Below are 24555 nucleotides of genomic sequence, written 5' to 3'. Positions count from 1 at the left end.
TCAATGGCCGAGAATAAAATGAACGATTCATTGAGTTTTCTCGAGGTTACAATATTCGCTGTGTTCGATGTTCGATGCATTCGGATACATTGTAAACGCATAAAATCGAATTGAACGATTCTCTGAGGCGTCCGGGAACCTTGAGCGCCTCACAGTGGGCCAGAATCGCGAAAACGGACAACGCTTGTGTCTCTGTTAATGGCACATTCTTCATTACAAACAGAACGGTTTTTGTGATTTTTCGGGTCGTAGAATCTCGTATTACCTATTTGATTGAATGAGCAACCGTTATTTTGTCGTGTGATTCACACAAATTGCAATTTTTCAAGATTTTTTACACGCCATTTAGTAAATCAATGCAAATAATAATCAATTGTTGTGTATATTTTTATATATTCATTAATTAACATGAAATAATAAACCGCAAAATGTTAAAAATTAAATGAATTTCTATTAAGTATACTTTCTTTTAAGTGTCATTATTAGTTTATTTATTTCTTGATGTTTTAAATGAAAAAAACTGCACCACTAAGTAGCTTATACATACTATAGAGGGGACATCTACATACCTTACATTGATTGTATCGCATGGCTTGTACATTTTTGAATGAGCTCCATTTATTTTATAGAACCGGCCCACACTATGATTCCGGAACATTTGGGCCGTGCGAGATCATATTGAAACGTTACTGTTTCGATACGGGCAGACAAATGCCATTGTAGTTCCCGGTTTTCTAGAATTTACACGTGTGCATCTAAAAGGCGGTGCTGTTCCGCGATGAAACGAGCCATTCTGCGCGTTGATGCTGTTTTCTTAGATCCTCCCGGTTTCGCCGCGGAACAGCACGGCGAGCGGCGTGGCGACAAAAAGTTGATTGACCATGTGCTTCAAGTAAATTCGCAAATAGACGCGGACGAACCCATTGGCCGATCCGTTCCGACGGGTTTGCACGAATATTCGGAATATTTCTAGACTGGATATTTTAATTTTAGCATTCGCGGGATATCGAGGCGCAATCGATCCGAAGCGACGATTCCATGGATCCCAATAGATCAGGCCTCGGAATTAATGCCTCGCGACGGCCGATTTTCGAAGGCTACGCCCGCGCCCCCTTGATCCGGCCGTCCCCTTGACTCAGGCACGTACCCTAGGAGCTATTCGTGGCGCATTAGGGCGACATTCGTAGCAATAGATTTCCACATCACCCATGAGATACCGTTTTTAATCCGTTGTTTTTGCCAGTGGTAGCTCCTGTAGGCCGTCTACCGCCGAAAAATAGAAATACTCTAAGCTATAACGTTATAGAAGCTGCAATTTTTCCACCGCGTAGCAAAACACATTTTCATTACTCTGCAGTGGAAGATTGTGATAGTTAAACAGCGGATTTTATGCATTTATTGCATAAAACACATATATGCATTAGAATAATTTCGAAATACTGTTATATTATTTTTCAACCTATTAAACATATTAACACTTTACCTGCCGGAAGCCTATTATAATAGGATTCTCAATAATTATGCTGTACCAAAAGAAAGAATAGAAATTTTTTTCTTTTACATTGCAACATTTTCAACATTTATCTTCTGAATATACTATTTTCCAAATCCATTTTCTACATCTATCGTCCAAAATCATTGTCATTGGAATTTTGTTTTCGATGGTCGACATTTTTCTCTTCCTATTTGTATTCTTCCTTTCGAATATATGTTTGAGTACACATATATTCAAAGTCGAATTTCGGGAACTCGGAGCAAGGTCGTTCAACTTATTAATAGTCGTTCTCCTCGCACCGCCAAAAAGAAATTTATGAAAAAAGCTTATGATGAAAACTGTAGAATAACAGAACCAGCTTTCAAGGCTAACTGTATTTTTAGTAACCCGGAAATATAGGGATACGGAGCGGAGACTTGTGTTTCTCTACCTGTTTCGATAATTGCTGAAATCGGTGACACTGAAAAATCAATGGAGTTTCATTACGTCGGCGAAAGCTGTGCGTTAAATGTTAATCATTATCGAACGTTAACGATCGAGTAAATTCAATGATAATGGTGCTCTGGTAAAGCAAGGTGCTGTAGACATAATGTCACATTTTGCATCGTTTTAACGTGACATTTTTTAACCTTTTCGCTAACGTGAACGAGATATCTCGTCGTCATGATTTCGTCGTACAATGCTACAATTAACGAGATATTTCGCGTATCTTTATTATCGATACGAAGTGTTTTCTTTGCAAGTTTAACACAAGTAATCGATTTTTAAGATATGTCAACGTTGGTGCTTAAAGGTGCATATCTTACAGAATTAGAGTTTTTATTGTTTATTTTGTATGGAATGTGCCTCTGCATTATATTGCAATATTGTTCCAGTTGTTTGTACAAGAAACGATACTGAAATCTTTCGCTCGTTTCATTTAGCTGACCGTTTACTTGCAGAGAAAAGTATCGATAGTCGCCGAAGCCTCGTCGTGTCGCGTCGTGTCTTACGCGTTTACAATGTTTCTTCCAGTGTATTAAACATACTAAAATGGTAACTTGGTTGGTTGAAGCTTTCATAGTCGAGAAAGTTCATTAAAGCTTTTGTATTATTTTTAACTGACTGAAACACTTAACGCAAAGTGCAAATATCGATTTGACCTTGTGAATTAGTGCATAAAAAAATCTGGATTTATATGCAGATTCAGTCTGCTCGTCGGTGAACTGGATTTCACGCATTTAAATCGCGTCGGGAATAATGGACGCAATAAACTGAAAATTTCGCGAAACACCGACCAAATGAAATTACATATCAGTTTTAGTTGACTGGGCGACCGCGGACGACGTGAACGAGTCCGCTACTCGACTCCGGGGCTTTTTTTTTTCTGAAGTTATCTAGTGGCTCGCGCCGTTAAACAACGTCAAAGTTCCACAGTTTTGTCAATTATTTTCGTTCTCTGAATTTTGTCCCCGAGTGTTATGTATGTATTATGAAAAGTGTACGTATGGTACATTTGCCGCGCGTGCATTCGACGGGTCGTTATTGTCGGCGGAAGATAACAAACAGATCGTAAACTTTACAATTGAGTGCGAACTCTCTGAAAGCCAGGAATCGCAATGCGAACTGATGCTGGACTTCCGTTGAAAACTTTGCGACTGACTGTCAAACTACAATAGATCTCTCCCTTCTCGATGCACTGAATAAATACACTGGCCACAAGTAAGTAGAAAATCCCATTCGTGGAAAGTGAACCATGTTACAATCATTTCTACAGGAACAATGGGAAAACACATTCGTCTGGACCTACTTACTTGCACACACAGTGATATTCTCTTTTATCGTCCTGTCTTATTACTAGACTGCGGGTTTCATGCGGTTATAGCAACACAGTAAGCAATCGGCTCTTGATTTGCTATGAATTTCGTACCAAAACTTGCCTACAAATGCCGACCCACCTGTAGAATTCCATGCCAAATGGAGGGCAGAACGAAGGCAGACCCTGTCCTCGTGTAGAGGGCAGCTCGATCGCACTAAGAACGGACATAACCATGCTGTAAGAGTAAATGTCGGTCGAAGTCGTTATTGTCATCATTTCAAGACTTGTAAATATTTTAATGATTGCAAATGCATGGAACTTAAAATTATATAATTTAGAAATTTAAATAAAACTCGATTTTCACTCCTACAGCAAGATGTACTCCGATTTTGCTCGATATTTACTCTTGGAGCAAGATTAGCTCCACTTTTGGTGCGTTCGACCTACCCTCTATAAGGAAGGCAGAGTCTGCTCTCGTTTTGCCCTCCATTTCGCATGGAATTTTGGCACCAAAGTTTGCGATAATCCAATTACAAAACTTCTTTATTTCTTATGCGACTTCCGCCAACTAATTCGTGGCAGTTCTCTGATTAAAATGACACTAAACGAAATAGCGGAACCACAGAATCCAAGAAACAGCACGGACCCCAGATTTTTCTTAGATCAGAGTTTACCGTACCCTCAAAAATATGTTTTAAAACATTGACAAATAAAGCAGTTTGCTTCGTTTCATAAACTATAAAGACAATTTGTTTCATAAACGTGGATCACTGAAGAAAATGTTACTTTATTTTTTAAAAGCTTAACGACGCGACGTAAAGCAAGAGCTTCGTTTGTTCGTGAGCGAGTTTTTCAGCTTTATGGTATCGTGTATTTTTATGTTTTCTATAAATACATGGAACGATCGATCATTTTCAGGATTGAGCTGTAAGAATTATTAATTGATCGGAAGAAAACAGTATACATACAGGGTGTCTCAAAGATGTTGTACTCTCTTGAAAGAGGTGATTCCCCGCGGCTCTGTTAAGGAGTTGTTAACAAAAAAACATGGAGCAATCAGAACGCGGGTACAGCGAACGGATTCCGGTTTGGCGATAGTTCCCGGTGAGCGTGGCTTTGGCATTGGCCGAGCCGGAATTCGTTCGCTGAAGCCGCGTTCTGATTGGTCCTTGTTTATCGTTAATTACTTTTTAACAAAGCCGCGCAGAACATTTTCGCGAAGGGAAAAGTTATTTCAAATGGCCCGAGGTATCGAGCCTCTTTTAAGGAAGTACAACATTTTTGGGACGCTGTATATTGTTCTTTAGAAGATTGTACTGACTTTATGCTACTAATAGCATCGACGACGTGTATGAATTTCGCTGCCTACATAATGTCACTGTAATTTACAGACACGAACGGCGATGGAACAACACTACTTCACACGACGCGAAGCGTTCTTATTATAACGTTACATTTTCCGATCAACCCCGTGTAATAGTACGTTTAATGGAATATCGATACGAACCAATATATGTTCTAACAGATTTTGCAACTCATATCTGCTATATTAATGTTAGTGGAAACTAAAGGGTTCGTAAATAACACGTTAAGTGTCAATAAATCGATAATTAGGTCGGGAATAACAATAAAGGCAAGCTAATGATAAGAGTAATTACACGAGGAATTTTTCTCCGAAGGAATAACGTTCATAGACGCGCAGCACTCAACACACTCATCGTTATATAATTTCTAATACAGAATTTTTAGTGATTCGCCGCTTCATTTCTTTCTATTCCTTATTAAAACTCTAGTAACGCGGATAATTACGTATATGTAGATCATATTTCGTTCACATAATAGTTGCCATCTAATTACATTCTATTAAGTGTTAATCAAATATTTGTCATGATTATGCAATTAGCTGTAGTGTAGTGTAAAAGCTGCACAGGGTTTCACGCTCTGATTAAAGGGGCTTAAAATAAATGAATCAAACTTTGTTTAAGCGTACCCAAATTAGTGTTCGCTCGAATTACTATACTATAAAATTCGAATCGTAAAATTCTGACTCGTGAAAATACGGCAAGGGGTTGAAAAGATGGACACTACCGCTGAACTCTTCTTGAACCATCAATCTTATTTGTTAGCCTCCAATAATATAATCTTTTCAACGTCAACAAATACGTTGTTAAAAGCGAATTTCTTCTTAAAATCTTCTCCAGCCAAAGGACGAAGTTAGCTTCTGGGCATTTGTATGATAATTGGTATACTGACCTGGATCTAGGACGATTCACTGAACCACAGAGGTCCCATTGAAATCACTATTTTTTTCTTACAGTTTGCAACTTCGTGGTGCACGACCGCTGTCTCAAGGCCGTCGTCTCTCCCTGCTCCAGCATCGCGGCAAGCCTCATTAAGGTAAGAATACCCTCTGTTTCTGTTCCTGCCCCTTTTGTGCGACCGGAGATGAGCGAATTCTTCCCAGCGACCTATATTTACGCACCGGTGAAGAATACTCTGCTGCATAGTGTCGCGGCTCCGTTGAAAATTCTCCTTACAATATGCAGCTAACCTCGTTGCGGAGCGTATGCGACGGCAATTATAATATTTCCATAAATTTGTTTATCCCGGCCCTTTCCTGTTGTTCCGCAGCCGGATACGAGATAACGTTAGATGGCGTAACCATTTACGGCACAGTGTTACGCGGATCGCGGATACCTTCAATTTCAATCCTCGGATGGCGGAGTCCATTTTCCCTCAAAGTACCAAGTAACAAGCGTTCCATCTGAATCCGAATGTATTAAAATCCAGAGTCTGTCGAAAATAATGTAACAATATCCTTAGATCCCTTAGTTATCATACATAGTCCAAACATTGTGACAGCTTCTCGAAAATCGGAAATTTACTGTTCAAATACTTTTTGGAGTCACTGTACATTGTAATTACTAGACTGCTAGATTTTGTGCGGTTCCTACTGTAATAAGTGATCTACTAAAGATATCTTTACAATCATTTCTTATGAAATTAAAAAATCTGCTAGGTTCAGCTTACTAAATTTGTAAAAAGAAGAATGAATGAAACTTACTTTCACTTTGCTTTTACTTAAAGCAATAAACTTTCTATTTTGTACACAGATCCGCAATCTAGTAATTACCATCTTAATAAATCGATGTGTCAAATTGGCAGTATTTTCTTATTATAATAAATACAGGGTGTCAAAAATGGTGTACTTCCTTGAAAGGGATGGGGTGTTCCATGAAAGAGTGCAATTCAAAATAATGAAACCATTTAAAAAGTATAAAAACACTGTTATACGCACTATTGTTGATTCAATAAAATCTCAATTAAAGCTGACAATTTTTATTCGTATACGCAAATCCATTGTGCAGCTCACATAAATTACGCAAAAATGCCTACTTCCTTGGAAGAGACGATCCCCAAGGTAACCTTTTCCTTCGCGAAAATATTCTTCGCGATTTTGTTAAGCAGTTATTAACAAAAATCACAGAGCCCAGATCCTTTCGCTGTAGCCACGCTCTGATTGCGACGAAGAACTTTTTCGCGCAACGGAAAAAATTACTTAAAGTCACCTTAGGGATCATCCCTTTCAAGAAAGTACAATATTTTTGGGACAACCATTATAATTTCTGTGACGAGCTGTTTCCGTAAACGCCGTTAGGTGAGTGCGTCCTTTATGGTAAAGAATAGTGATTTTCTCGTTGCAGAACCCGGTTGCACACTGTTGGTCCGAACAGGAACAGGTCCGTAGAAGAAAATTCTGCAACGTCTGTCGTAAACGGCTCGATGATACTTTATCCATACACTGTGAAAGTAAGTATGTTTCTCCCCGATCGCATAGCACTGCCGCGTTCTCGGCATAGGGTAAACGTACCTATTACTGCGCGTGTACGTTGCATTCAGAACACATCATTCTTCCATAAAATGCTTACACATATTTCATGATAAACTAGGAAAAATATGAAAATATCGAAGCATGATACCGCAGTAATCAATGAAAATTTCACGTGAAATCGTTCCACGGCTTGCGGATTCATGAAAATTTCATACGAACGTATTGTTCGTGTTCTTGGTTTCAGTATGCGAGTACTTCGTGCACACGGAGTGCCAGGATTTTGCCGTGGCAGACTGCAAAGAAAACGCCACGTTCTTACCTGGGAAGGACTTGTCGCAGGTAAAACACACTCATCTCTGGCGAGAAGGCAATCTTCCCAGCAGTTCAAAATGTGCTGTCTGCAAGAAAAACTGTTTTTCTGCCGAATGCCTTTCCGGGTTCCGTTGCGAGTGGTGCGGCATGACGGTAATATATCTCTTCAAGTCACATCATCCCTCTGAACATTCACGCGTTTCAATTCACAGTGAATCCTAAATACCTATTGATTTGCAGAGCCCAGAAATCTAGCAATAGATACAAAGTTTTGACTTTTAAGTACTTACATATTTTGTGTTCCTTCGACATGAACACTTGAATATTTCTCAACATTTTATATTGGCGAAGCTTATTAATTCACAATGTAGAACAGAGACACTCGCCTCAGCTAATGAAATCACTTGGTCCAGACTGTGACATTAAACAATGAAATGTGTTGAGTTTCTGTTATAATATACGTATATCAATTACAGTATTTTCTGCCCCTAATAACGTTATCGACCTCCTTATTATCACATCATCCACATCGTCCCCACTAACGCGCAGTCATTGTACATGCATGCACAAAATCAATAAGGGTTGAATATTACTGAAAACATTCGCACGTCGTAAGTGCGAGGTGGTTTGATTACTTTCTGTATATTTTTTCAATTTCCGAACGGACCTCATGGTTGAGAAGAGTTTGGAGTTTTTTTTATCTGCTTGTATAATATTTAGACAGCGGATTATATGCATTTATGACAGAAACAAGTAGGTGTAATTTGAAACGGTACAAATGTTAGCAGAATTTAGAAACACTGTTGTATTATTTTCAACCTATTAAACATGTTAAGTGTTAAGAGATTACTATTTGACTCCAGTGTTGCAATTAGAGAAGAAAATGTTTATTTTGCATAAAAATCCGCTGTCCGGTAATATTAAATTCAGAAAATTTTTCGGTTTCCCGAGCCACCTCGGTCTCAATTGATTCGGATTGATATTTCTAGCTGTTCGAAATCGGTAATCCTTTCTACTATCACGACGGGTCTCGTTTCAGTTACACTCAGACTGTTATAAAAATATCCCGCAAGAATGCACCTTTGGGAACTTGAAACGAATCTACCTACCACCGCACGCAGTCAGTATTCCACGTACGGAGATTCGCATGGAGACGATCATTGGAGTGCAAGTACGTCGAAACGAAGTCCTGGCGCGTGAGTATTCCTGCCGTAAGTGTCTATTCTACAAATAAACCTCTAAAATATCGATTAGGGAATGCGTAACACGTGACCGAATATCCGAAGTAGTGGAATGAAGTTACGTTCATGTACGTGTACATACATACGCTGTAAATAGAAAGGGGTGGGTCACCTGGAGTCCGGAGTCGCACACACGCGTATATGTACCACGTTCACCGATATACGGAATCAGTATGATATGTAGAAAAAAAAAACATGGGGGAAGAGACAGAGAGTACCTATTTATCTTGCGGCTACGGTAGAACTCAGGCGACTCACTCTACGTGCAGGGTGTTCGATAAAATAGAAGAGCATAACCGCGAGCGTTATACCTACTGGCCGATCGGCAACAGGTGGAACGGTATCCAACGAATGATTCTTCGTGACGTTCTCCGAGACGGAAGTCAACGGCAAACAATATTCTTTGCCGAGTCTGCCTTCGTTTTGCCCTCCAGTTGGCATGGAATTCCGCCTTCAAACTTTGCAAGCAAACACAAACGAATTTGTAGGCAAGTGTTTTGGTGGAAATTTATACCAAATCGAGAGCAGATTGCGATATATGATTCTGATTATGCAGACGCGTACAAAATGTATACAGCGAAAATTGTTTCATGTTTGTACAATTCGTCGTTTGAAATTCCTCGTATCGTGCTCATATTTTCTGATACACCCTGTACACGTACCTTACGGTTTACTGTTGTACAGCTGAATGTCGGCAGACATTGACACAAACACTTCTAACGTCTAATTCTGTGTACAAAGAAAGAAAGAAAGAAAGAAATTGATCATAGAATGACTTCGTGCGAGACCATCACCTATCGATGGATTCTTATGGAAACGGGGGAACGGAAGTTATTCGAAACGGATCTCTCGCTAGTTTCTACACACGGTCACATTGCACATTGCACATCCGTGTTAGCTCGATTCTTCGAACAAATCTGAATATCCACACGTGAAAGTGTGACGCGGAACGTGTTCAACACGCGCGAACATTGGGCATCGATGATATTCGCATATTACGCTCAGATAACAAATAATGGCTCCATTCGATTGTTCCGTGTTTCACAGACTAGACGGTCGAATCTGTCGATAACATATTTACCGAATGCATATAAACTTTGAGTTACACCGTTTCTCAAGCTGTCTCTATGGATGTCATCAGCGTCGTCGTTGTCTCGTTGATCCATTGCCCGTGGAGAAAAGAAGTATTTATAAACACCGATCCATATTGTAATCACCCTCCGACTGGATGCACAAAACGCCTAATAGTATAATTAGATCATAGCAGTGACACGTCATGCCAAGATATATATATATATATTTTTTGTTAGATTTAGATAAAGCGATCTCTCACGTTCTACATGTTTCTCGCGTGTTCGAAATTAGAAGTTCTTCCCCGATCACTATGCAATATTCGTTACTTTTCCTTCGTTTTCTTTTCCCCGAATCGATAGATTTCCGCGCGTACCCACACACGCACCCGCATACACACACACGAGAACAGAAACGCCACAAACTCCCCGAAGAGGGACAAATATTCCGTGGACGCGCTGCACCGCACCGGCACGATAATGTCGATTGTATCGCGAAGATATAAAGGGGGGGAGGGGGCGACGGAAGCATATAGAAGATAATTCTCATTATCTGCGCCGGCATCGCCGGCAGAACGATCGGGGTATCAACGATTCTTTTCGACACGAACGTTTTGCATGATCTTTTATATTCGTTCCTTTCGTATACACAATAATGCCACTCGACTTCGTAATATACAGCGTGCTGCAAAAGTAGTGTCGCAACCGAGAAGCCGGTGATAACCGCGTACGCGTCAAAGTCAAAACGAATTGGAGATGTAACAGAATTTTTAAACAGCGACCCAGGAAAGAGAAAAATGTAACTTGAAGCTCGGGCGTGCTCTCAGGTGCCAATTTAATGTTCACGCGCAATATTTTTGTACGAGGATATAATATAATTGCACCATGATGTCTCGACATGCTGGGTGTTCCAAAAATGTTGTACTTCCTTGGGAGAGGTGATTCCTGAGGTTGAAGTAATTGTTTCCTTTGCGAAAATGTTCTCTATTAAAGAGTTGTTAACAGAAAACAGACACGGACCAATCAGAGCGCGGCTACTGCGCACAGATTTCGGCTCGACCAACGCCAGTGCCCCGCTCCGATTGTAGACTCGTTTTTCAAGAAATTGCAAGGGTCCGGGATATGCCTTCTCATTTCTCGCTGCCGACATATTTATCGTGGTTCCTTGTACGCTCTCTTTATTCAAAATATACGTAAAATTATTAATAATTCGGAAAATTCAACATTCTTTAAAAAAATAGTAGTATCAAGACTTTACCGTATTTCGTTTCTCTTTGAAATTTTCCTAATCTTATACTATATCATGTGTACACTATATGATATGTGCATTACACTATCACATCACATCACATTACATATATGCATACTAAATTATGATACATCCGTTGTCTATTCATTATAGTTTTGTTATCGACTAGCTTGCCATAGATAACGCTCGTAGATTCTACAGTGTCGAACATTTGTATGTATGCCAGTTAGTTGATTCGATCAAGAAAATTTTGTTTCGCATTTTGATTGCCGAGAAGAAAAATGTAAATCTCGCACAATCTCGTTTTAATTCACATTTCGAGCTTAAAACACGGTTATCGAATTTCTTCACGTAATATAAATTTTGGCGAAATAGCAATCGTAACGATTACTACAGTTTGCGTACACTTGTAAAGTTTCTAGCTTTGTGGCTGTCGCTGTTATTAATCGCTATCCTTGATGTGCATTTAATAAGCGTAATTACATTTATGGTTATTATATCGATTCGTGTTGCTTTACAGTTACAACTATGCAACTAGCAAGAAAGAAAACCGTTCGTTGTGTTCGCGAACATTCAGTAAAATAGCTTTCCGAAATGGAAAATAAAGATATGTACGCTACTCAAAAATGATCCATTAGGTCTGTCGAAGCCGAAACGAACGCGAAGCACCAAACCATTTTCATTAGAAACAGAATAGCCTTGACAATTACTTTGCGTACAAAACAGTCAACAGCAATTATACACACGAGTGTTCGCGATTTAATCGTTAGCAGTTAGCATGAAAATCTCACGTTTGTCGATCACACGTTAACGAAGTCCCGTGTTTCTTGTTTATTTCTTGGGGTTGCTTTCTGTGTACTCTGTCGTTTATCTATACAAGGTGTCCCAAAAATGTTCTGTTTCCTTGAAAGTTATTTCTGCTAACTTTTTCCTTTGCGAAAATGTTATTCGTGACTTGGTTACGGAGTTATTCACGAAAAACACGAACGGATCAGAGGCATAGGTCCCGCTGAGAATGGCGTTGGGATTGGCCGAGGAATTCGTCCGCAGTAATCCACGCTGTGATTGGTCCGCGTTTCTCATTAATAACTCATTAACAAAACCGCGGAGAACAATTTTACAAAGGAAAAAGTTACTTACTTGACCTTAGCGATGTTTTCTGTACTCAATTTTTGCTACTGCATTTGAATCTCCTTAACTTCTTTCGAAGCTTACACTTTGTAGCCATAAACTATTTTCCCCAAAGTGTGTTAGCATACTATTACAGTATTTTAAAGAAATTCCAGTGCGATACTTCGTAGTTTGAGTGAACATCGTGCCACTCAAGGGTTAAGCTGCAATATTGTTGAAAAATACGAAAATTCCGAGCAGGAAAGAGGAGCATCGAACGGTACCACGTCGCGGTAGATTTATTCCTTAGAACTGTAAATAGACAGCGCTTTCTTTCCATTGTTGTATTTACACACCTCTTGATTGAAGCCTCCTCCAGACTGCACTGAAGTGTTCCGTATCAGTTTTCGTTTCACGTCCGCCTATGTAGAAGACGTCTTCTCTCTGTCTCGAGTCTGGGAACTAGACCGCGGATTTTATGCATTTACGATGAAAACGTTTAGGTAAGATTTCCAGAATGTCTCTACAAGATTTGTTCAACTCGCTACAATAATCATAGGGAGAAATATATTTCTATCCGGCTGGTTTGAAGATCCGCAGTCTAGTGAAAATCTTTGGTCAAGCGGCTTTGTCGGTTGCGTAAACAAAACCATGTTTCTCTTGTCGCGTAGCTCGCAAATCTGAATAACTATATGTAGAAAAGTATCGTGTTACCAAATTATACTAAAGCAACCTGTTTCTGACAAAGAGCAGTGACAAAGATCTGGCATTGCAGACAGCTAGACGGTCGTTCTAGAGATAGAACAGATCAGTTTGAGCCTTTTCGCACGGAGACAGTCGAATCGCGATTCTCACAAATGAAATACACGAAAAAGTAATGAATAAGGCAAGAACGTTGTCGGAGTAGAAACACTCTACCACTCTAACAGTTTGTAAACTGTTGAAGTTGAAACTCAGCTGTATGTCGTTACTCGCAGGCCACGTTTAGACAGTAGCCCCTAATGAAATGTTCTTTTGTTTATCGTAAGTTTAATTCCCGGCCGTATATTTCATGTAGCGTGAACGTAGCTCGCGTATCGCGACACATATGCGATGCGTGTGCGACGCGGGAATCGCGACTCCTGTGTCTCCGGCGCGTGAAGAGGCTCTTCATGTGTCGAGAAACGCGACGTTCACGTGTCTACGATTAAATCGCGGGCACCGACGCGACACGTTCTGTGTTAGTTAACAGTTAACAGCAAGCGAGAGGGACATTGTGTAGAGATCAGGCTTGTAATGGTAAACCGTATAAAAAAGCTCGGTATACCGTTTGCTTCTATTTGAAGATAACATCGGAGAGCAATTCGATTTCGCTGACAATGAGAGTGAACAAATTGGGGCTGCAGGCCGCCTAGCCGAAGCTTTGAGGCGCCTTTCACTAGTTTTGCCACGTAGCTGCCGTGGAAATTGTCATGCTTCCCCTCCTTATGTTCAAGGTATCTAGAATATTACCATCATTTGACATTCGTCTCTGTGTGAGCATAATCGATGTTGAGATGTTAGCGCGAGTCGAACGGTACGAACCAGATCTTGCTCGTAGTGACTATTGTACATATACTCTGCACATTGCGCTTGTTTCTTCTTCTCTTACTCTTCTCTCCACCTCCACCAACCCCTCTCTCACTCTCCCCCTCTTTCTGTCTGTCTCTATTTATCTTCTTCGTGTATTTTTCTTTTTCTTTTTGCAGCTGACAATGAGAATTTTGGATAGAACCATTTTAGCTAGCGATCAAAGATTGCGAGGAACCTGTCACTATAGAGCTTCGTCTTATCTTTTCAACTGTTGTACCGCTGGATTGTTGAGATTTTTCCGAGTAAAATAAGTCCAAACACGACGTGTTTATAAATCGATTTTATAGACGTCACGTAAATAACAATGTTAAGGACAGATGCTGGCCTGGGCAACTGATTGTTCACGAGCTGCTGACGCTCGAACCGCTACTCCCACTACCAGTGCCGCCAGATTATCACTTGTACACTACACACCCAATCCGCGTTACGTCTGCGTCCGTCTCGTGTTTAACTCGCTAATGACAGAGAGGGGGCAACACTATTTCCCTTAATTTCCCCTATCTGGCAACATTCTGCCGCAATCTTCAGACAGTGGTACTAGCGTAGCGGCGGAGAGAGCGGTGTTTATGTCTATGTGTTTCGCATTAAAAATGTAAATGTCACGAAGTTTCGGGAAAATCTACCTACAAATAACGGAACATTTCGGGAAAACTGTGTCAAATTGACACGAGGGAGGTCAAGTAACGTGTTAGGCCAGGGAGTTCCAACTTGTTCCCCTCCGAGAACCTCTTCCCACTACTATCTACAGATGTGGAGCGTTAGTGGGGCGGCACAGAGGCACGGAGAAGTTCTACGGCAAAGATGAAGTCTAAAAGCTGAAATAGCTCGCGAGCTACATGTTGTGGAACTCCCTGTACTAGGCTACTTCGTATCCAATCAGTTTCCCAGGCTTGCTGTCAAGGAAATTTGCCAAATCGTACCACTTGAGAAATTTTTCATCGTCGAGGAAATTTGATTATGCTTTTTTTTACTAAATATTCCCAGAACGCGATCAATTTACAACGACTTCTTGTTTATACATTACCCAACACTTCGACCCTGACAAAAAGCGCGATTCTGGCCACCACTGCACTGGTGTCACAGATCGTGCCGATTTGTTTACAAAATTGCCCTGAAGCGGTGAAATTTGGTTTAATAATAAAACCAAGATAATATTAGATCTTGTTTAATCAATACGAAGGTCTTTTAACGGTAACTGGAAAGTGTCTTTTAACTTTCAGATGACGTAATCGGGGTCCACTTTGATCCATATTAAATCGTTTATTATTTATATTATCCTAACAAAAAGGGTAACATTCATCACAAAGAACCGAACTCAAAAATATGTAAGAGAAAATTGTTAACTGTGACTGCCGAAAATAGTCAAAAGTCCAAGGGCTAAACGTAGGCTTAGGCTTCTAATTCTATAAGCGTAAATTCTTTTGAACATATTCTGAAAAAAAGAAAACGAAGACCTTCAAATTTGCTAGTACCATTTAGAAAAGTTTAAGGCGCCTTGTCGAATGTTTCGTTTAACCTCGAAATGAATATTAATGTATACTATGCGAGGAATGTATAAGTAATATGAAATACAGAAGAGAGAGAGAGTGAGTGAGAGAGAGATTTAATTTGGTTCTATTTAAATCACCGACAGAGGTTTCACTGACAGCATACCATCGACTCTAGATTTGACCGACAATAGTTTGCATCGATAACAGCTTTGGTAGACGACTGTATAAACTGACAATGGCATTGGCCGGCAACACTAGCCATGTAATATTCATTAGCAATGGTGTACTATCGGCCGCATTGATTTTACACTTTTTTCTTGCTACAGCGTATAGTAAGATATGTTGACGGTATGTAGTGGGAAAAGAGTGCAATTAAACATAATCGAGCAGAGTCAAATTCAAAACGATAAAGACGTTTAAAAATACTGTTACATGTCGATTCGTTAAATTTCCAATCAATGCAGACAATTTTCATTTATACTTTTTGGGACACCTTGCATCGTGAGTAATAATGAATTAATTTGAATTATTCGCGAGGTACAGATTTGGCAACATTCCTCTAACCGAAACATCTGAAGTCCAATCGAGCCGTGTCGAAGATCACGGGAGAAAATGATTGAAACCGTATAAACGTGTCATTTTTTATCAAGTCTGACTTAAGTTTCCAATCTATTTTTAGTCTCCGACCGATAGAATTTTAAGGGAACAAACGTATACATATACGTGGAGCTGCTTTCGACGAAGCAAAAATTTGTCCATTAAAATGTCAGCACCACGTTTTAGGATCCCAGCTTTAGAAGCGTTACTTTCCGCTGTCCAGCTTTCTTTGTTTGCCTCGCTGATTTCCGCTTCAACCTCTGTTTTTTCTCACTTTTCTGCCGATTGAAGGAACTTCCACTTCACTGTCTTCGTGGTATCAAGGAGATCTCACATGTATGTATGTATGTATGTCGTTCAACGTATCGTTGACAAAGAAATATTCCTCCTCGCCGGGGCTGTCGGAACATTTTCTATACATATTACATATTTTACTTCAAGTATGGACGATCGTTGTTCCATGAAAGAAGAAGAAAGTTGAATACTGAAACTTTTATTTTTTACATACAACAGAATCGTATTAAGGTTTATAAATTGTAGAGTGCCACCGAATTGTCAGTGAAATTCAAGTTCACGCAACTGATGCCTGTTGAAGATTAATATTTTATGGGACTTTGTACTGATCGCGTCCATCAGGAGGATACACGTCTTCCGCAATTGGCCGAAAGTAGAAAAATTAAAAAGTTTCATAAAATATTAATTTTATACACTCGCTATTCGTGTAAACGTAAATCTCACTGCAAATTCGATGAATCGTACAACACCAATTCATTGAAACGAGAGACGCGATTGGAAATAGGATATATTATTTCTCTGCAGAGGAAAGACATGTTTGTTCCCGTAAAGAGAAGAAATTGTTCAACAACGGAATCTTAGATTTTTCATTTACCTTTACCATACTTCAAATAAATAGTTGGTTAACGCTAACAATATGTTCACTTGAACATTTTTAATTGCATGAAATTAAAATTTTTTGTGCATGCTTCGAATTGTCACACCATGTTTCGAAATTCCGAGAATGCTTCGGACATCCTAACATGTTTCTACTAAAAACGATGGTACCTTCTTTAATATTGTGTATATTATTATAATACTAATTGTACAATACTCTTGCACCTTAGTTTTGTATATGTCAATATTTCTGCAGAATAGATTTTAATACTTTAGTTTCAATAGCAAATCGTTACAATGAAAAATAATTTCAATTTCTACGAGAAAATGTTCATATTAGGAAACAAGCTTTTCCTTATCCTTTCTTCCATGCGGCTTTATTTGAAACGCGTTGTGATACCTTCTGATCGGAACGATATAATTTCAATGAATATGACGAACCAAGTGAAACTTAATATAACAATAAATGTATTAATAAATAATCATGTTTTTATTCAGGTGGTTATATAACTGAATTTCACGAGAACGGTGTTTAAGTTCATGCTTTCGTTAATGAAGATTATGAAATATGTACATGTTGTCAAAGCTTTGGGCAATGTTTACAATCAGTTACAAAACTTTGTATGTATGTACGTCCATAATGCATTTTATTCGCGCTAATATGCTACGTATAAAAATCGAGTTTGATCATCTTCTGAAAATTTCGAAATGAACAAACGTATAAGGATTGTTTAATTTCGCACAATATCAATACATACATAGCTGCAGCGATGTTTCGTGATTGACTGTAAATTGAAATCGTTGCTTACGTACTGTGTCCTCAGTCATTATCAATATTAACAATTGTTATTCAATTTAAATGTTCCTATTAATAACATTTATATGGCACAATCCGACACGAACAATTACATACGAAGTAGGAGCCAATTACGGAGTAGACGTTATTTCCAGCAACGAATTACGAATGTATAAATATTAAAAAACCTGAGCAATGCAATAGAAAACATTTCTACCAATTGTCATTTACATAAACCAATAATGATTGCTTAAATCATAATGGTCGTATTAAAAATTCCATCAATACTCTTATCAGTTTGTCATTTGTGAAACAGTTATTAAGATACCATAAATATCTTATTTTCTTGAAAATGGTTATGATCCCGTCAAGAAAAATGGAGCACTCATTACTACATACATCTAATGTCTGAATTTTGTATCCTTGCGTATCATGTTTCGTGGTAGTCAGTACACAACCATCTTAACTGACAGGACCATGTATCACAAAACACAACGAGAACACAGCATGTAACAAGAATAAGTAAACAAACACGGCCGCCTAAAGTCTAAACTATACACTTACTTTGCCTGTCATAAATTCGACCACAAGCAATGTTCACCATGAACTGGTGTAAATATTATTCATCATTTGTTCGGCTTAAGTAAGTGTAAACGTTTGCTTGTTCAACACTTCGTCTACTGTTATAGCAAAAATGAGTTTAAAACTCTATCTTTAAAGAATAGTGTACAGGGTGTCCCAGGAAGAGTGTAGCAAAAAGAAACGAGTGATTCCTGAGGTAATTGTAACGCTTTGTTTTCGAGGTATTAACGAAAAACACGGAACAATCAGATCGCGATTTGAAAAAATTCGGGCACCACCCCTTTCCTTTCCCCGCACTCTTTGCGGGACACCCCGTAGAATTGGAAAGCTTGAGAACGCCTTAAACGCGAATCACAGATTCTGAAAAAACACCTGGTTGTGGTTAACGTGTTGAGATCGTTGGTGCACAACACCGGCCTGGTTACTTATTCTTGTTTCGTGGTGTGCTTGTGGAACGTAATAATGATGAATTTTCATTTCAGCGAGCGTAGGAATAAACAAAATACTACATATATCACGAAAATCGAAACCGCACCTCGCGCGCCACGGTTCTTGACTGTCTCTATGAATGTTTGTCACTTTGTTAATATTTACGTTCTAGCATGCATTTATATGTGTTGCTTCGGTGCATGTACTGTCACACTCAGCCCGCTGGATGCTATCCGAGTTCCGTGACGCTTATCACACAACTATGCAGTGCGAAACGAAGCGCAAGAATACTACTGACTAAATCTCTCCCTATCATGTGTGTTCTGCAAACCCATCGTGCCCGATGGTAAGAGGTGCCATTTATTTGCCAAAAGTATTCGAAGCGAGAAAACGATTTTTTAAAAAAGGATTGCGTTGTAGCGCCGGTACACATGTAACATTTCTGCTCCTCTCCCATACTTTCCCAAGCATCGTGCAGCGTTGCCTCGAAAAACTTGGAAAACTTCGTCTGGGTCGGTCGAGGGTTTCGAGGGTCGTCGAAATTCGGCAGTCTCGACGCGTGTCGGTCATCTGATAACGATAAAATCGTCGAAATAACGCCGAACTGATGGGTTAGCTACATATCTATCACCAAATTTATTTATTTCTTATGACTAGACTACGGATGTTTATGCAGTCAGCCATTTTTGTAGACGAAAATTCTTGCTTTATCCACTTTTAGCATTTTTTTTTTAAATCATCTCTGAACTGAGAAATCTTTAAACAAAGTTCGATGCAGGTGTCTTGACTAAAGGATTAGGATCGCTTTTTTCATATTTTTAGACAAATCTTGGGACCCAACAGAGCTGGCTGAAATAATATATATATATATATATTTTATTCGATGTAATAAGTGTATAAAATATTTGGATTTCATCTCGAAATATTTTGTTATTTTTATTTTAAATATTTTGCTGAAAATATATAATAGTTCATGTTCAATATTTAAATTTAAATAATTACTGAATTCCGACTCTAGGCCACTCTACCTCTAAAAATTGTATAATAAAAGAATAATTTGCAACTACATTGTGGATATATATCTCATTGGCGAGCGTGGGAATTATTCCTCAAAGTGGAACGAGTTTGATGATCAAGATTTTCGAAGCAATGCTGTATTATTATTATCGCACAGATGTCGCACTTTATGAAATGTCTGAAATGTTTGGTGCATAAGACGAAGTTGCTGGTTATCAATTGAAGTAATGCATGCATACGTTGTATCAGTGTTCAAATGATGTTTTATAATGGATAAGCATATTACCGAATTATATGAAATTACATGGTTCGCGACCCATGGAACATACGACATGTCCAAGGATTCATATAGAATGATATAAAAATAGCCCGTAGGATCAAAAACAATAAAGACCATATTACATCCGTTAACCGAGAAGATTTAGCTGAATCATCTTTGGATATTCTGGATCAGGATCTTACAAACTAGCCCCTAAAGTTTCGTAAAATGTCGACATATTATTTTTCAGCTGTCTAGTACCATCAGCCCAATTATGCATTAATCTTTCAGAACATCTCACACGTAACTTCCCCACCAACACCGTGCTCAATTCAATCACCACGAGCTCCCTCCGTTCAATATGTTAGCGCTTTAACAATATACAGTAGTACTCATTTAAATTAGCAAAGTTTCGGGACCGGAACCAAATTCTTGCGTTACGAGATAGTGCTTCTGATCCAGGAATTACCATTAATGTTCGGACTGTTCGGAGTATGTATATCAGCGAGATAAACGCAGTCCGAAAAAAGGGGTGAAAAAATGGACGAGTAATAGAGAAAATATCAAATTCGGTAATGTTCGTCTTGCCTTTTCAGACGTGGTACCAGTAGATTTGTTGAGGTTCTTCCTATTAACATGAATCCAAACATAACGTAAATCCGTTTACTATTATGGACTTCATGGGATTGCGTAAGATGTAGTTCGTAATTTACAATGTACACCCACTGCCGCGCTTTGACTCGCACGAACGTGAGAGGGGAGGGGACTACACTCCTCTGGCTCGAGTCCGGTTGCATATGTCTTTCATTTTGTTACTGCACGTCGTGTTTGGACTTATTTCAATCAGAAGATTCTCAACAATCCACCGGCACTGCATTTAAAAAGATAAGAGAAAAATCATGTGAATTCGAAGTTTTCATTATTACATAATTACGTTTTACACTCGCGGCACCTGTTTGAAGTCTGTTTCTTTTCCGTTACGAGTTTTATTCTCTTTCTGGGTCGTGTAAACGAGATTGCAGCAGATTTCGCAAATTTAAGCGAGCACTACTGTAGTATCATAGCGTACCATCGCATCGGTTAAAGGTGCAGCCAGTACAATAATACAATAGTACATATCCAGTGATCCCGTAAAGAACTTGACTGGAGAAGTGTCTCTTAGCTATTACATAGATGCTTTCATATCGTACACCATTAATGTTATCTGAGTAATGATTGCCAAGCGTATTAATATAATTGCATCGTTTCTTTTTTTTTCTGATTTTTGTTTGATAACGGTAGTTGAGGAATCGACGACGATTCATTGGTACCCAAGTTGTTTATTTTCTGGTGTGTTGTTCCGAGCCTAGGGTGAACACCGCGATCAGGAACAGCACGGACGTTCGTTACAAAATCCGATGTTCGGTCTCTTTTTCCAGCGCGAAGCATATCAGAAGAGTTCAGCAGCGGGGACGCGAGGTGTCGGGACAATGGAGAACCGGGGCCGAGCGGCGCGCACAGCCGCGATCCTCGTTCGCCAAAGGAGAAAGAAGACAAAGATAGAGGTGACGAAGGTATTTCAATACGTTTTATGCGGCCAACCCTTTATGGTCGACCTTTTACCGAGATCCCATCGATTTCTACAGAGATGATCAAGGTCTACGACGGCAACAATTCCCTCAGCCGACGGATATTTCGCGTGATCTCGGTGCCCCGGCAATCCAACACGGAACAGGTCCTGACGGCGGCGCTACGTGCATTTCACATTACTAAAGATCCCAGTGCGTACAAAATCTCTCATTCTACCGCCCGCCCGCGCCCGCGTTTCAACGTCCAGGTCAACGTTTTACCAGTTACACCGTTCAACTTTGAACTTTTCACTTTTTTTTTTCACGTACCCATAATCCGATAATCAATAGACGGTCCTCGGAAATTTATGATGCGCTGCACGGGAATCTGGAGACTGGTTTTTACCTCGGCAATCATCGGTCAGATTTTCAACTTTAATCTTTCAATGACATTCTGCCGTTAGAAACGGAAATTGTAGTTACATATGATTAATGATTATTTTTGAAATAATTCATTTCGATAATGCCCAAGGCTGCATACATGCATACGTATAGATTTTATAGATCATGAGTTACGACATGCCTGGATGACTATAACGAGCCTGACTCCCTGTTATCGTTTCACTCGACTTAATAGTAAGACATCAAATGTTTCAGCAACAAGAAAAACTGCTGAGTCATTAAATCCAATCGAAAACGTCTTTTTCAAGTCTGCTGAATTCTACTGATTCAAACTGCGCATTCTTATGATGTTTTTATTCGATACAGACAACTTTTACCTCACCGACCTGTACGCTTCGGAGGAGACTGAATTATGCGATCCCACGCCAGTCCTAAACTTGAATCGCAAAGAGGGCAAACGTCCGGCTGTCTTCTTACGATTTAAGTAGGTGCCAATGACAAAAATCTCTGTGATAGTTTAACCCTTAGCACTCGTGCGGTGACTCAAAGAGAGAGAGACAGAGATTTTCAAGTTAAAATAGCACCGAGAGTGCAAAGGGTTAATATAGTGCACGATTAAAATTTCATGAAATCTACACGGTGATATTTGCTTGAGTCAGCCCCACTCTTGCTCATTGTTAGTACAAATTGTAAGAAAAACTCTCGAGTCTATGCTGTTTCTTAGATGTAGAGAACATTTGGAGAAGAAAATATGTCTTGTCCGCCGAGAATTGAACTGCTGCCTCGTGAACTAATGGAATTTTAACCGTGCCTCTCAATTATTCTTTGCACGGGACAAACTTTGATCTTGCGATTGCAGAGATAGCGATGCTGGCGAAGTACGCGTCTATCCAGGCAAGCTGCAGGTGACAGATTCGTTCTGCATAGTACCTGTCAATGAAAACACAACGGTTGCGAACCTAATCGAAGAAGCGCTCCAGAAGTTCGGTCTAGAAAACTTCAATTCCGAAGATTACAGATGTAGCGAGATTCTTCTAGATCGCGGTGGTAAGACTCGATTCTCTTCTGCTACTTAATTATTAACGCGTTGACTGCCACATATTCAGCGCCCTGTTGTTTTCATTAATCCTAGTACATAATGAACATATGCGTTTGTCCAGTCACTGAGAGAGTATTGTCTCGAGAGGAGAAGCCATGGGAGATTGTGAAGCAACTGGGCAAAGATTCGATCAGACAGATGGAGTTGATGCGGTTTTATCTGCAACTGAAGGAAGATCCCCATGGACCCAATCTGGCTTTATTCGTAGGAAACCTGCCAGTGAACCAGCCCGAAAGGATTTATGAAAATATACTGACTGAACTCGTAGGCAGAGGTAACTAATCTTAAAAATGAAAAACAAATCATTTTCGGAAGAAATCGCTTACAGCAATGATCTTTTTGGTGTGATTGCGTTAGAAAACAAATTTTCCTCAATTGGTACCATATACTACGAATATGGCTCGATGGTGATTATCTACGAGGATGCGAATAAGGCAGTCAGGGCATTGTACACACTGGAAGATTCAAAATACGAAGATAGACACCTTTTAGGTAATATATTTTATATTATCGTTAATTATATCTTCGCGATATAACTTCATCGCATTTAATTCATCCATTCTTCATGATCCGACACGATGAATACATATCAATCGCTATGTATCTTGAAAAATCTTTTTTCGATGATGTTGCATCAGAAGTAAACACTGAATTTCATTATTTGTTTCGCATAAACACAGCTACTTTTGTCTGGTTGTGACGAAAATTAATTTTGAAAAATAAAGGTGAACGTATTGATTATCTGAATATTTATGCGAATATCCAAATGCGATTAATCAATTCGATGATTACAGTAATGCCACTGCCGAGTATCGAGCCAACCATGGTCCCGTCAGGGGTTCAGCCGTTGCTAGTTTTCGTGAACGTAAAATCTGGCGGTTGCCAGGGGCTCCAATTGATCTCCAGCTTTCGTAAACTTTTAAATCCGTATCAAGTGTTCGATCTGGACAATGGAGGACCACTTCCTGGGTACGTAATCATTTTTTCTGTAACTCCCAATGGCTATGCAACTTCGTTTCGCGTAAAAATATCAACATCTTATACAGGGTGAGTCAGTCAGAATTATTAGTAATTTGATTGAGAAGTTAGCTTTAAAGTATTAAACATATCTGACATATTCTGTTGGATTTTTTGTAAAATTGTCTAGGGGACAGTAAATCTGACAAAAGCATATTTGTTTATTAAATATACTATATTGTATACAAGAAAAGTAATGAGAAAAATACTTATCCTGCATTCTTCATTTCAGGCTCTACGTTTTCCGCCATATAAGGGACTACAAAATCTTAGTTTGTGGCGGGGACGGAACAATAGGATGGGTGCTGCAGTGTTTGGATAACGTGGGCCAGGACAGCGAGTGTTCCTCGCCTGCCTGCGCCATTGTTCCTTTGGGAACCGGAAACGATCTCGCGCGTGTCCTTTGCTGGGGTTCCGGTTATACCGGTGACGAAGATCCCTTGAATCTGCTTCGAGATGTTATCGACGCAGAGGAATCTCAGCTGGATAGGTGGACTGTAGTTTTTCACACGGAAGAAAAAGAAGACAAACAGTTACTCAACAACCCAGGAGGTTTGTCAAATTACGCATAAGTACCCAGTCAGCGAAATCTGCTCGAGCAGCTTATCACCGAATGTCTGCAAAACCACTTGGAGCAGGATTTGGTCCTTATTTGCTCTGAATCTGCCGACCAAATCCTGTCGAAAATTTGTAGGCAAGCTTTGGTAGCGA

The 24555-nt window shown here is 39.5% G+C and overlaps 1 protein-coding gene across 18 annotated transcripts in view; it reads left to right on the top strand.

Moving 5' to 3' along the window:
* LOC143212804 (diacylglycerol kinase theta) overlaps positions 1-24555 on the top strand; it is a 37699-nt gene that overhangs the window by 3846 nt on the left and 9298 nt on the right. For 4 of the 18 annotated variants that reach the window (XM_076431975.1, XM_076431977.1, XM_076431976.1 and 1 more), the window contains exons 2-14: positions 5611-5690; positions 6998-7103; positions 7370-7590; positions 8477-8648; positions 13433-13582; positions 21198-21332; positions 21405-21539; positions 22095-22212; positions 22588-22775; positions 22889-23101; positions 23185-23319; positions 23622-23796; positions 24077-24396. In XM_076431975.1, coding sequence (XP_076288090.1) covers positions 5611-5690; positions 6998-7103; positions 7370-7590; positions 8477-8648; positions 13433-13582; positions 21198-21332; positions 21405-21539; positions 22095-22212; positions 22588-22775; positions 22889-23101; positions 23185-23319; positions 23622-23796; positions 24077-24396 — 2148 coding nt within the window. Of the gene's footprint in view, positions 1-5610; positions 5691-6997; positions 7104-7369; positions 7591-8476; positions 8649-13432; positions 13583-18675; positions 18850-21197; positions 21333-21404; positions 21540-22094; positions 22213-22587; positions 22776-22888; positions 23102-23184; positions 23320-23621; positions 23797-24076; positions 24397-24555 lie in introns of those variants that run through there. The other 14 variants (XM_076431983.1, XM_076431991.1, XM_076431992.1 and 11 more) reach the window with 10 other exon arrangements.

Source organism: Lasioglossum baleicum, chromosome 10, assembly GCF_051020765.1.
Source record: "Lasioglossum baleicum chromosome 10, iyLasBale1, whole genome shotgun sequence".
NCBI lineage: Eukaryota > Metazoa > Arthropoda > Insecta > Hymenoptera > Halictidae > Lasioglossum > Lasioglossum baleicum.
This window is presented reverse-complemented; position numbering and strand designations above follow the sequence as displayed.